The sequence below is a fragment of the Carlito syrichta genome, unplaced genomic scaffold (assembly GCF_000164805.1).
Source record: "Carlito syrichta isolate Samal-C Ts95f unplaced genomic scaffold, Tarsius_syrichta-2.0.1 Scaffold288619, whole genome shotgun sequence".
NCBI lineage: Eukaryota > Metazoa > Chordata > Mammalia > Primates > Tarsiidae > Carlito > Carlito syrichta.
The window spans coordinates 51,126-65,497 of NW_007232715.1; the positions used below are offsets into that span (position 1 = coordinate 51,126).

Here is a 14,372-nt window from a genome sequence, read left to right on the forward strand (position 1 = left end):
TTCACTGTCCTTGTCTACTCCCTACTCTACACACAAAAGATTTAGAAAACAGAGAAAGACAAAGGTGATACAGGAGAACATCCCTCTGAGAGCTCACTTTTTTTTTTGCACTTCCATGAGAAGCTGAGTCTAGCAAACCTGGACTCTCCTCCTAGTAGTCTAGTATTTTTTGAATAGTTTATCATTCTGTATCCTGGAAGCAATTTGAATGAAAGAATCAAAATATACATGGAACAGGAGTTCTTTTAAAGGTTCTTAGTAGCCAGGCTCGGTGGCTCAACCTGTAATCCCGCACCTTTGGGAGGCTGAGGTGAGTGGATTGCCTGAGCCTGCGGGTTCGAGACCCACCTGGGCAACTTGGCGAGACCTAATCTCTACAATAAATCAAAAACTAGCCGGGCGTGGTAGTACATGCCTGTAGTTCCAGCTATTTGGAAGACTGAGGAGGAAGGATCGCCGTAGCCCAGCAGGTCGAGGCTGCGGTGGCCGGGAGCGGCCACTGCACTCCAGTCTGGGCGACAGAGTGAGACTCCAACTCAAAATAATAATAATAATAATAATTTTTTAAAAAAGGTTCTTAGTGTTTGCTCTCTTTTGAATTGTCAAGCTATCTCAACTTTATAATCTCAAATAGCCAGACTCATTTATGCAAAAAAGTAAAAAGTATTGCTGCCCATCCTTTTAAATTTCCACTGTGAGAGAATCGATTTTTAGTTGCGAGAACTATGGAACATACTACTCTAAATAAAGGATGTGGACAAAGTTTCTTATACCCATCCTACAATTTTTGCACATAAAGTTGTATTGCTTAGATTAATTTGCATTTCTTAACATGGGCCAGACTTCTGTTTTTTCATTGGGAAAGTAAAATTAAGCTTTCTTTCAGAGGAAAAATACATTATATTGTTTACATGGGGTGCTGAAATTTATTTAAATATCAGTGGAAAATTTAAATGTGTGAGGTACATGGCTTATTTTATCCTTCATCAAAAACATTTGTTGCTAAACTGAGTTATTTGCTTTATTGCACTGGTCTGGAATTGTACCTGCATTATCTTCAGGTAGCTCTGTACCTTCTCAAGTATTTCCAGGTTGATACATAATTTTTTGATATGTTTCCATAGTTGCTGAACATGCATTCAGGATATACAGTATTATAAATATAGTCAGTTTTAAAGTCAAGTAGTATATCACATCTTTAAATATCCAATGGAACATAAATGCACGCTTTTATACCTGACATCATACACGTAAAAATTCACGAACGTGTTCTTTGAAAGATGTTTCACATTAGTATCTTTTTTTCTCTAAGTTAAAATTTTATTTAAGCTTCATCAAATTTTGATCACATTATGTATAGTTATAGGTGAAACTAGAGTAATAATCACCTTGTCATTAACACAAAAGTATATATATTTAAATTTGATGTTAAAAATGTTTAAAGTTGTTTGTTTTTTCACTTTATTCCATTATGAAATAAAAGCTAGAATAATATTTTAATGAATAGAAGTCTTAGGTTTATTTTCTCATTGAAAATCTAATAATTTTGAGCCTCTATATTTTTCTATACTGGTTTTGTCAGGCAAGTTAATAATTTTGAGCCCCTATATTTTTCTATACTGGTTTTGTCAGGCAAGTTAAATCATATATATTATTACAAAAATAAATATATATGTATATTTTGAGTCCAAGTCTTACTCTGTTGCCCAGGCTGAAGTGCAGGAGCATACTTATAGCTACCACAGCCCTGACCTTCTGGGCTCAGATGATCCTTTTGCTTCAGCCTCCCAAGTAGCTGGAAGTACAGGTATGTACCACCACACCTGGCTATTTTTCTCTTTATTTTTTTTTCAATTATAAAAGTGAGGTCTTGCAAAATTGACTGAGCCTAGGGGTTTGAGACCTGCCTGGGCAAGTTGGCAAGACCTCGATTCTGCAATAAAAACATATTTTCTCTATCAGAACTTGCTTTTACTTAGACAACATTTATTGTTTTTTCTCCTCAAACTTAATATGAGTTAATTTACCATATACTTATAAATGTCTATAATGAAATAAAATATACACAAATCAAAAGCAGGACAAGGACTGTCACAGAACCAGTGAAATAGGTTGTAACTCTGAGAAGGAAAAAAGAGAGTTGAAATGAGGCAGCCTCCATTTTAAAAGGCCTGGCACATTGACAAGTGATCATATAAGATTGTGGAGAGATTTTATGCCTCTCTGCTTTTTTTCATGTTTGTCAACTCAAATGAAATTTCTGTTTGCTATTGCACTAAGAGCAATTTCCCAGAGAAAACAAATCTTCAACCTAAATTTCAATCACATTTGGAATTTTTGCATTATCTTTTCATTTTGCAGAAACCAGAAAGTAACTCACGTAAAGTAAGTGTGCCGCCTGACACTGCAATTTTCGTGTTTATCTCTGTATCGCAGAATGACTGAATTACTTTGCTAATTTATAATAGTGCTATCTACCTCTTGTATGCACAAAAGAAGGCAAAAGGACTGACTCTTACATGTTCCTAACCCAATGGTTCAAGTTAATTAGACTATAATGTGCACATTTTGAGTTATACAATATTTTTCATAATAATTATATGCTATGGAGACATCTATTAAAAACCTAAAGTGATCATTTAAATGCAAAATATCTGATAGAACTCCATTATATTTTTCATACCAAATTAACATTACAGGCTTCTAATGGATGCTTTAATTAGGCATTGATGTTATCAGCAATATTTGGCAAAATAAAATCTGTCACTGTGAAATATTCATTATGTTCAATTCTTGTCAGTCAATATTAAGTGTTTTGTGAACCGTATGATTTAAGTAAGAAGCTAAAAGCTGCATGAGAAACCAAAAATTCCCGGACAAACCTCCTTCATATGTGCCTTACAAAAATAAAAGAAAAAAAATCATCATCAAACGTCTCTTGCATTTCATAATGGTCAAACAACCAGCTAGTCACTTATTCTCAAAGGCACTCCCTTAGAAGGTGGCCTTGACGCTTCATAGAATTAAAACAAAAAGTCTGTCCTCATCGAAAGACACAGCTTTCATGAAGTAACACGAATGAAACGTGTACGTGTGTGTATTTGTATGAGCCATTAGAGGAACTCCACAGTCCGCGGGGGGGCAAGAAGAGACCATCAGAGAGGGTCAGGGAGTCAACTGAGATGCTGAGACAGAACACTACCACACAGAAGGCAGGGGCAGGACACCAGGTAAGCAATGACAGACCACCAGGTAAGCAATGACAGACCAGGTAAGCAATTACAGGACACCAGGTACAGCAATTACAGAGCTACCCTGGGAAAGACACAGAGGTGCTTACCAGTAATTTTCCCATTGGCTTCCAAGGGAGGCTGCCAACTCACAATGACAGCGCGAGGCTTCCCTTCCCGAGTAATGACTGTCAAATCCTTGGGCGCAGAGGTCGGGGCTGTGAGATGAGACAGAGACAAGGCCTTGTCATTGGATGTGAAAGAAAACAGACAGCGGTGGGACATTCAGTCATGCTGCTCACACTCAGAATCTGTCATGAAGTGCAGCACGCTTATTTTGCCATTTACAAGCTATTTCAAGGATTTGAATTAAATAAGCACACAAGGTATAAAATTAATGGTTTCCATGAAAGTTACATAACTTTAAATATACACATGACTGTCAAGAGGAGAAAAGAATATGTATGCATGTAAAGGAAGAAAGGTACAATTGGTATTTTCAAGGGGGCTCACATTAAAAATAAAAGAATCATTACCAGGACAAAGAAATGTGTACATACTTAGTGAGATTGATGTCTATGTGTCTTCAAGATACAAAATTGTGTTAGAAAGCAGGATTTATAAATAAAAATGCCTCCCAATTCTATACATCCTTAAAAACCAAAATAAAACAAAAAGAAAATAATGAGTTAAAAGGTCAAAACATTTTGCTTAGGTGACATATTAAGTATCTTCTAAACATGAAGGCCAAAGTGAGAAACTAAAATAGAGAAGGTAAAAACAAAAATCAATCTGGCATGAAATAAGATGGCATAAAGCTCTGCCCTCCTTGGAGCTACTGGCACCACATGTTGTGCTCCAGAAAATGTTAAATATATTTTAAAGGTGTCAGCAAACTGGCCAGGCTAGTTCAGTATCTTCCAGGCTTCTTGCCACCTTCTTTCTCACTCTCTCTACTTTGGAAGGCAGTTTTCCTTGTAGGTAGCTCCCAATGTCCCAAATCTATTATTCCCAGTCTGTTTGTCACCTTTAGTTTGACACAGTCAGATTCAGAGCACATTTGGGTTCTATGCTTGGGTTCTGGAGGAATGTCTTCATCTTCACATAAGAATACTGTGGATCACAAGATAAGTAGCATCCAGTGTCCAATTCTGAACTCATCTTCATTCTAACAAGTCTCTTTGATCTTTCTGTTGGTCATGTGATGCAGTCTGTACGTTATCAATACTCTGCTTCCAGTATTTCTCCTGAATTGAGTTCTCAACATAAGCCAAATGGAGGAAACACCCATCATTGCCATCATATCATTTTATTTTCAACGCTCAAAGACACTGGGATTCCAGGTCAACCAAATTTGCACTAAATTTTGAGATCTCAACAAGGTACTTAATATATTTATGCATTAAGAAAAAAGAAAGAGAAGAGGAAGGATGAAGAGAAGTAGAAGGGGAAAGAACAAGAAGACAAGAAGGAAGAGGAGGAGGAATAAGGTAAGAAGAAGGAGAACACACAGATTCAGTGTACATGCTACCTGAATAAAGAGACTATCAACTGTCTATCTATCTTTCTATCTTTCTATCTATCTATCTATCTATCTATCTATCTATCTATCTATCTATCTATCTACCTATCATCTACCTACCTACCTCTATGGTTTAATATAACCAGAACAGGATGTTCTTGCAAGAAAAGCAGATTTTTTTTCTAGCAACATGCCAAAAGGCAATGCTATCTCAAAGAAGTATTCTCACAGGGAGTTCATTCAAACTATTTTCTCAGCCTCAGATAGGAAGGCAAATGTAGTGATGAACTAATTTAGATTAGTACACCAAATATAATAAGAAATTTTCCAATTATGGAAGCAATTAGCAGATCTGTCTTTTTAATGGCCTGCTTTTTCTTAACTGCACTAAAATTCAAATTGAAGTTTATTTAGAAAATAGTCAAATGATGATGATTAGTTTGCATCACTGCATCTGTTATGTATTCAAAAATAATCAAATGACTCTTTGACTTTAGTTATCAAAATACATTAAAAGTTGGTTATGTAATAAGACAAATCTAACAACTAATCTGTTTCAGGTGCTGTGCGAATTCCTTTTTCTCAAGCCATGTGAATAATAGTGAATATGAAATCTGGTATTAGCATGAATGGCCCGAATTTTCAGGATTATCTTATTAGCTTCATATTACTTCTTAATACTTGGAAAATAATATGGCCCTAACAGTTTCAGTGATCCCTACCAAGTAGAATACTTCTAGATTGCTCTTCTTCAAGCTATGAATTCTATCTGGAGTGAGTTTTAGAAATTCTACTTTTTAGAATTTCTCTTTGGATTAAATATAAAAACTAAAAATAAATACCAGGACCTCTAGAATTCATATTCTACTTTCTTTTATATCCTCCTTTTCCCTTGTTGTCTCATGAACACTGTATTCCAGTCACTTTGAATCAATCTTAAGTGTTTCTTAACACATTATCTTTATGACGTCTGTATGAGTACTTTTGTACACGTGACTCCCATCCTTAGCAAGTCTCTGGAAGGGACACCTGATGGTTTGCTCAAGCCATACCTCAAATGTCACTTTTGTGAAATATCCCCTTATTTTTCCATATTTATTTGCTCTGATTTCAACTTGTCAACTTGTCCAAAATTTTGTGATTATATTTTTCATATTGCTTCAGGATTTATGAAAAAAATGTTTTTCTTCTTTATAGGATTACAATTATCTCAAAGACATGGACTATATTCTCCCCACCTTTTATACCAAGCACCTATCTCAAGACCTGATGATTATAAATGAACACTATCAAAAACCCTTAATTAATACCTTGTTTCACTAGACAAGCACTGCCCTCTGAATTCTCTGGCTCTCAATCAATTTTCTCCACACCTAAATTTCTTTAGTAAGTTCATCAATGGAAGGTCATATTCAAGATTTAGAAGATTTTGGCCAGGGAGATTTTTATTGGGCATTTGTTACTTGGGCTTCTCAGTATCCCATCTTCTTTGCTTCCTTTTAAGGAAGCACGTGGCTTTTTCCTTTGGAAAACAAGCTTTCCTAGGTATTATATGATTTTGGTAGCAACATCAATTAGGAATTTGATGTTCTTCATTCCAGCTTCTCTTTAGTTGTGTGATCACTTATCTCAAGAATTGCCAACAAGAGTCTATCTTCTGAGAAACTGAATCTTGATACAAGACAAAACAAAAACAAAAACAACAAATGGAGTCAAACCATTGTGATGGCAACCTCTTGAAGGGATTTCTAAAGCCCGGGAGAAATTATACTGATTCTACTCCTTCTTCAAGGCCTAATTATTTAAGCTGTCCTCCGTTATTTTTATTATACCTCAGTTAGTCAGAATAAAATGAAGATTTCATCATCTGGACAGAATGAAATGTTTTATTTTAAAAATTTGCCAGCTACCTCTATCTTTATAATGAGCCATCAGCACATAACAGTGTAACCCTAGACAGTATTTATCCAGCTGCAGAATAAGAGGCAAACCCTAGAGTTATTTTATTCACTTCATTTCCTTCTCACAGTTATAAAGTCTGTAGACACTTGTGAATTACTTTTTGCTTCTCATCATCACCCAGGGATCTTATCCACATGTTATTTACACCTTTGTCCAGATTACTATCTGATTTGACAATCACCGTTTCTATGAACCACATGTCTAATCTGTAAACCACATTTCTAAAAGTTAATATCGTTCTGTCAGATATGGGTCTCACCATTGGTGCTCCTACAAGGCTGGGCAGTTGATAAGAAATCAGTAGGGTGCATTTATTCAGTCAGATGTTGGTGTGCATTATTCATTTATGAGAGGGAAAAAAATGAAAGAATTTGCTTGCATTAAGATAAAAGTGTTACTTCTTCTATTTCACTTAGGAAAGATCAGATTTCTTATTAGTTCACATTTAACTACAGCTATCTTCTTTTAAGTAAAATGGAAGAAAAGATTCTTTGGTCTCCTTCATAGTATATAATTCATCCAGCTGGTTTTATTCTTTCCAAGAAGCTGTGGACATTGGCATCCACAGTAGAATTTTGAGATGAAAAGTCAATATAAGTAAAACATGTAAAATAGAAGAAGATGGTGTTAATATGAAATTAGACCAACTAGAAAACTTTTTGTTGAAAGTAGTTATCCAATAGTTATCTAATAGTTAAGATAATAGTTAAGATAATAGTCTGCAATAAAAATTAGAACTGCAATGCCATGGGACAAATTTTAATGGAAAGAGAAAATCAACTGGCCCAGAGAAGAACTTTATTGCCATAATTTGTCTTAATTTGAAAATATGAGTGATGTAGTTTGCCCACAAAAATGTTATATCATGAAATCAATCAAGAAGTACGTGAAGCCCTGAATTCTTGAGATGTTGAATTTCTGTGAACTATAAATGTCAAGAACACTGCATCCTTGTTAAGGTTATAAATGCTACATTTATGATGTGCAGTAAATGTGACTGGTAAAAATTACAGTGAATTGCATTTTCCTAGATTTGACCTATTTTGAATTTTATAAAGGTTTTCCATTATGTTGCCTCATTTCCAAAGACTGAAAAAGAGCACCTGGAAACTTCTTCTCATACCCAGTTGTGGTTATTCTGGGTAAATAGGCATGAGACCAGTTGTAATGCAATGTTTTATTTTGTATCTAATTTATTTCAAAATAGCAAATACCTACCATGATTGTTGTTCAAAGACACGGTTATTTTGGACAAAATTCAATAGATGGATTTATTCTCTTAAATGTACGGAAAAGACTATTTATATGCAGATCCCCTGAGTTCTCATCCCAAAGAAGCTATATATTAATAATGCAACCAGATTCTTTAATCGATTGGAGACTCATTTTCTTTTTCTCTAGAGTGAGAAGAATACTATGAGATATAAAAGTACTAGAAACTATAAAGAATAAAATACACAGATGGAACCAAAAAATGGAATTAATATATAAAACATTATGTATTTATTCTTACATATTTAAGCTCTCTTTACTCTCTGTTCAATATAATACACCTATAGAGATGCTTTATCCACAGCTCAAAACAATTTTTGAACTTGTCAATTTTGAAGCCTTTTCATGCTTCTGCCAATTTTTGTTTCACCTCTTCCACATCAGCAAAATACTTCTCTTTAATGAGTTTTTTTTTTCATCCAGGGGGAAAAAAACTGCTGAACACTCAGCACGGTGTGAGCAGATGTGCTGGTAAATCATCAGTCATGAGCTGGGCAAAAACGTTTAACAAAATCTCCAAGAACAATTTCGCTGAAGCTGAACACAGCCTCTCACAACAACGCTAGCTGGTCTACTGATTCTGATGGGTTCCTAGAACACTTACCTAGTGGGGGAAGCCTGTACTATAAGGAGCCCACCCTCCAAAAGATAATTTCAGGTTGTTGTTTTTGGTTTCCCCTCATGTTTTATATCGGATAAGGTATAATTGAAATCCTACAGTGACGTACGTTTTCATTTCTGCTGAACATGGGAAGCATTGCTACCGAACGTCAAAAGTAGACATTTCCTCACCTACCTGCTTCATACGTGGTGGCATGTGCTGTCATGCTCCATGTGCTGGACCTTCTGTTTTTTGTCACCATGACCGAGAACTCATACATTGTGTTTGGTTTGAGGCCTGTAGCTGTGTAACTTAGAGATGTTGTGTCTTCTGACTGTACAAATGGGAAACAACAAAGAGAAAAAATGAGTTCTGTCAACTTTATAAATGAAGACATGGAAAAATACTATCCAATTCCAAACAAGAGAAGAGCTAGGCATGGCACTGACCCTACTTCCCTTCTTTCAACCTAGTTTATTGGCTGATCGTACACCTAAAATAGTACCTATAAAATCGGGCATTATGTTGTCCAAAGGGGCCGCTAGCTGATCAGTTTTCCTAAGTGAGGCAATAATCACAGCGAAAGGACAAATTCCACTTCCTCTGTCAACTTTACTTTTGAAGTTGTCTGCACTAACCTTAACTTAAATTTATTTGGAGGTTTTAATACTGTATGTTTTACACAGACCAACATTATCACTTTACACTGGTAGCAAAGTAATTTATTAAAGTTCTACTGCAAATCATGTTTTTAAAAAGGGCTTTAATGTTTATTGCTTCCAAAATCTGTTTAACTCTTAGAGAGAAAATGAGATAACGATGCTGTGTTATGTGGTTTTCTTTCTTTGTGCACACTTCACATTAAAAAAAAATTGAAGTGTAGTAACTGGAGCAATTGATCAGGAAAGGAACTACAAGTTGGAAGAACACAAGGATTTCAATGTGTACAAAACTGTATTAGTGTTATTTGTGTCTTCTGAACTCATTTTTTTATCTTGTAAACAACAAGTTGGAGATATTTTAGTAGAAAGTAAATTTTATGTCTTCATTGCTTACTCAAAAATTCAAAATGGTATGGAAAAAAACTTGTTAGTCTCTCAAGTTAAAGCAAATTTGAGACTATTTATACCTCTTATAACCATCAATTTGTGCTTGGTGGTTAGATCTTCTTCTTCAAAGTTAAAGACTTTTAAACTTATTGCATTTATTATATACCTATATCTAGAATATTTTTAAAAAGCCTCTTCTTCCCACTCATTTCATATCTATCTCTCCCTAGCTACCATAGGATGGGATACTTTTTTATTCTACTATGAATCCTTTAACCTACTATGTGGGTTAAAGCCACAAAAACCTTACCTTTCATTACATACTAAAAAAAAAAATTAACTGAACTAATAATATTTTGATGATATGTCCATCCATCCTATTAAGGTGATAAACTCAAAAAAGTTATCAGTTCTTCTTTAAAATAGCTGCAAAAATATGTATCTTAAATAAATTTAAAAATAATTCTTTGTATCATCAGGAAGATGCAATTCCAGTAAATAAGGCACCAAGTGGGCAGCTAATATCAGACATGCTGATATGTAACTTCCAATTTTGCCCTCTTCCACAATCATGAACACCTCTAAGTCTTAGAAATAAAGGGAGAAATGGACTTTAAGTGGGAAAGGTCTTCACATCTCGATAAAACCCATCTCTGAGCATGGACAACACTGGCATTGGTGAAGCTACAAGCAAGATCAACTTTGCTTATGTTCTAGGATGACACATTTGAATTCTGTAAGTACCATGAATTCACTGAGTTTTCTCTGAAACCTCGTGGGTGGCTACTGCTTATCTTAAATCATTAAGCCTACAATTGCTTTGAAAAGTCATGGCCAGTTATTTTTTTTGAGCATAGAATATCCAGGTAGTACATCTCTGGGTCCCAGGTTCCTCATTTATAAAATAGAGATAACCAAGGTGCTGACTTCACAGCATTATTTGACATGCGAAATAAAATAAGTCAAGTAAAGCATGGTGTTTGGCCTGGAGAAGCATCAAATAAATGTTAGCTACAATATGTCATACTCGGTCTCATGTTATATTTAATCTTATACATGTATTAAATTCTCTATTGAGTTGTGAGCACTTTGAGGGCTGAAACTGAGTCCTGCACAATTTTGTATCCTTTGCAAGACCCATGCTGTATCCAGTAAACACTAGACAACAGTCAAGGTATGTATTTTGAACGGAAATTTGTCCAAAACATCATGTGACTAGACACTTTAGCAGGAAAGAGGTAACAGAAAATGTGCCCATTTAATCCAAAAAGTTAATACAGAGTTTAGGATAGCCAAAATCCGAGTGTCTGGATTATGGCCTGATTTGGCACCAAAAAAATTAGCAAGGTGATTCTGTGGGGAGGGTCCTGGGTGATGCTATTGGGTCATCTGAGATCCATCTCTACTTAAATGGGGAACTTCTGTCAAGTTATACCACCTACCTAAGTCTTCATAAATATGCAAACGTGAGGACTTAACTATGAAAATTATCTTATTCTTTCTACAGTAGGTATGAATACACCATACAGATAAAAATATGAGACTGAACCAGTTGAGTGACATGACAGGACATATACATAGCGAAGCCAACTCTTGAGTCAAAGTCTTTTGACTCCATGAATTTGTGTTTGCTTGTTTGTTTCCTGTCTTATATGTCCTGCCTACCTTTTAAAGCTGTACCAGGAATTGAGATGAAGTAATATGCCAGTGGCTTGAAAAGTACAAAGTGCAAATTCAAAACATCTTATATGTTGTATGACTGTTCTCAGTACTCAACTTACACAACACAACTCTTTTTCTCTAACTCTCCTCTCATCTCAGGGTGGATGGGGAGAGAGAGAGAGAGAGAGACTTTGTGTGTGTGTGTCTGTGTGTGTGTGTGTGTGTGTGTGTGTGTGTAGGGGATAGTATGTTCGTAAGTGAAAGCCTTGTGTCAAGGAAGATGAAGGGAAGAGAACGGTTAGAATCTTTTAAGGTTGAGTGTCTCACTTCACAGGCATTCTTTGTGAGATCAAAAATTCAATGTCTGCTATACTGTTCAACTGAAATAATGTGCCTCAAGAAATTTTGGAACTCAAAGCATCCTGCAGAAAACAATCATTGTCCCTTAGAACATTTCACATTCTAGCAAAGTAGTCATGGTCATTCTGTGAAATGAATGTATCTGCAAAGTACAACAATTATGATATAAAATTTTTAAAGTGTGAAAAGTAGTCTTTTAAAAGTAAACTTAGAGAATTGTGTAATCTATATATAAAGTGGAAGTTCTTAATGTTCTCATATGTTTCATTGGCTGTCTTTTCTGATAATGTTATCTTTATTTATGGTTCTGCTGAGTCTTAAATCTAGTACTATAAGGAGATGGATAGGGTACTTACAACATATCTTATATCAGTGATATTATTTGGACTTGCCTGGAGAGTTTTTCCAAATATCTCAGCTAGCAGGGCAGCAGTACCAAAGAAAACTGTTTTTAAATAGTTTCAACGAAAACCTGATTTATGATGAAATGTGAATGCTATGCCCTTTAAAAGTTGAAAGACACTAGAAGCACAGATCCAGCATGGCTCCAGGAAGAAAAAAGGCACACTTGCAGAAATTATTGGTGGAATTTTGTGATAGCTCCAGGGTTGGAGTCAGAAATTCCCGCAAAATACTTACATCCCTTCAAATCACCACTGGCTTGAGGCTGGATTCAGGGGAAAGGTAACTCAATGGAAAGTCCATTAGCTAAAGTGTCAGGAGACCCAAATTTTCCCCGAAGAGCTACCCCGGTAGAGTAATAAAAAGAAGGCCTAAAGGTGAATATGAAGAAACCAGAGTGCCGGAGTTGAACGATTGATTCCTTGGTTGTTGGGTGACACTTAAGCTCTTATTCTCAAAGCTCCCTTATTCATCCCCAAGCATCATCTTGTGAAGCTTTAAGATTTAAATGTATTTTAATGCATTTTGTCTCTCAAATGACTTATGAACTATTTCAAGTATATCTATAGAGCTGAGGGTATAACTCATTCCCAAATTACACATAATTGGTTAAGTAACAACAATGAACCCATGTTCTCTTAGTACACTTCTAGGTACACAGTAGGTTCTTGATAATCACTTGTTGAGCTTCTCATTTTTATCTACATTTGGGTATTGTCTATATATACTAACACTGCAGCAGGTTGAGGAAGTAACAGAATTGTCTCAGTATAGACATTCCTGAGGCTGGCTGATAGAGTTTTGAAAGTGGTAATGGCAATGCCTCAAATATATATCCTTAAGGAGTTCTTAAAGGTGTTGTGAGATGACTCTGTGATAAGGACAGGAACAGAGGGCTGGTGGAATTCACATTAGCTAAAGGGGAGTGTGGGTGGTGCATTCTCATGAGGGTGTTTCCAAGGCTGAATGAGGAAGTAGATGTCAATGGCTTAGAGTGTTAAGGATGTTATAAAAAATATCAAGTTATTTATTTCCAGTTATATGCTCTGTAACATGGGCCTCTGTGACATTAATAGAGTTGCCTTTGGAGTAAATCCAGGGTCCAAATGAAAAAAAATATGTACCAAAATCTATTCAGAAAATTAACATGGATCTCAGCTATTTACAAGAGAAAATGGCATTCCCTTGCACAGAATTGAGTTACTTACACAAACTCAGCATCTGATAGAATTCAAATAACATTTTACAGTTCTTGATGTTTTCCTACTTTGCCTTAAAACTGTTTCCTAAAATACAGCTATTCTCATGTTAATTTTAGGTATTGAGTTATTAAAAATGCTTTGTTTCTCTACACAGAGTCATGGCAGCAAAATGACTCATGACAGCCCAGGAAGCATCGAAAACAACATATTAAATAAAGGACAGTTCATCTTAAATCGCCTGCTATCAGTTAGAACTTCACCTTGTATTTTGCACTCGCAGAAAAGCTGGTCCTCCACCGGACAGTGTAAAGTCGCACCTCGGATGATTTTTGGTTCTTCGGGACAGAGTTGTCTGCCCAGCTGACCCTCACGGCATCATGGGTAAGAGCCACAGCCTGCACACCTACTGGTGGGAGCATGGGGGTGGAGATATCTGGGACCGAGGTGGGGAAATCATCAAGCAAAGGATAATAATCAACTGGGTCAGTGGGATCTGGGTTTAAAAACCCGCCCGATGAAACAAATAAATACGTAAACAAAAGCGTTAAAAATAAAGATCAGTGGCAACACATCACAATGAGTTAAATGCATGGCAATAATGATGAAAGGGAACATGAGAAGAACAGAAAAAAATGCCATTAATTCAATCAGAAATCACACTAGAAATAGTACAGTTAGATTACAAAAACAACTGAATATTTCCTATAAGCCCGTAGAGTGGTTTTATCAATTTGGTTGTTATTTACAGTTACATCTTTTAAAAGTTTATTTTGGGGGAGAATGCTGAACATTGCTTCCTAAAAGATCTAGTATAGAATTCATTATTGTTATTCATAAATGCATGTAACTAAAAAATAGCAAGATAAAAATGGGTTTCTGGTTTATTTCTTCCTACAAAGAAAATAAATGTTTTTTCAATATCTGTTTTTTCTCCTCCTTCTCTAGCTTGATTGGATTTCTCGAATGCTCCCATTATGGCTTACCCTACAACTGGACACACTTTTTTTTTAGACGAGAATCAAATGAACCATAAACAAAGCACCCCGGCATCCACAACAACCTGTGCATGTCTGTGGTTACACAAAGCTAGAGTGACCAGGTACACATGGT

General features: G+C 35.7%; 1 protein-coding gene across 1 annotated transcript in view; it reads right to left on the reverse strand.

Annotated features, from left to right (window-relative positions):
- The window catches only part of DCC (DCC netrin 1 receptor), a gene marked incomplete at its 3' end in the record, with an annotated part of 403,497 nt that overhangs the window by 47,616 nt on the left and 341,509 nt on the right, over positions 1-14,372 (reverse strand). Inside the window, exons 12-14 of the mRNA XM_021710347.1 lie at positions 13,523-13,755; positions 8,783-8,921; positions 3,341-3,448 (exon numbers count right to left, since the gene is read on the reverse strand). Coding sequence (XP_021566022.1) covers positions 3,341-3,448; positions 8,783-8,921; positions 13,523-13,755 — 480 coding nt within the window. The remainder of the gene's footprint in view (positions 1-3,340; positions 3,449-8,782; positions 8,922-13,522; positions 13,756-14,372) is intronic.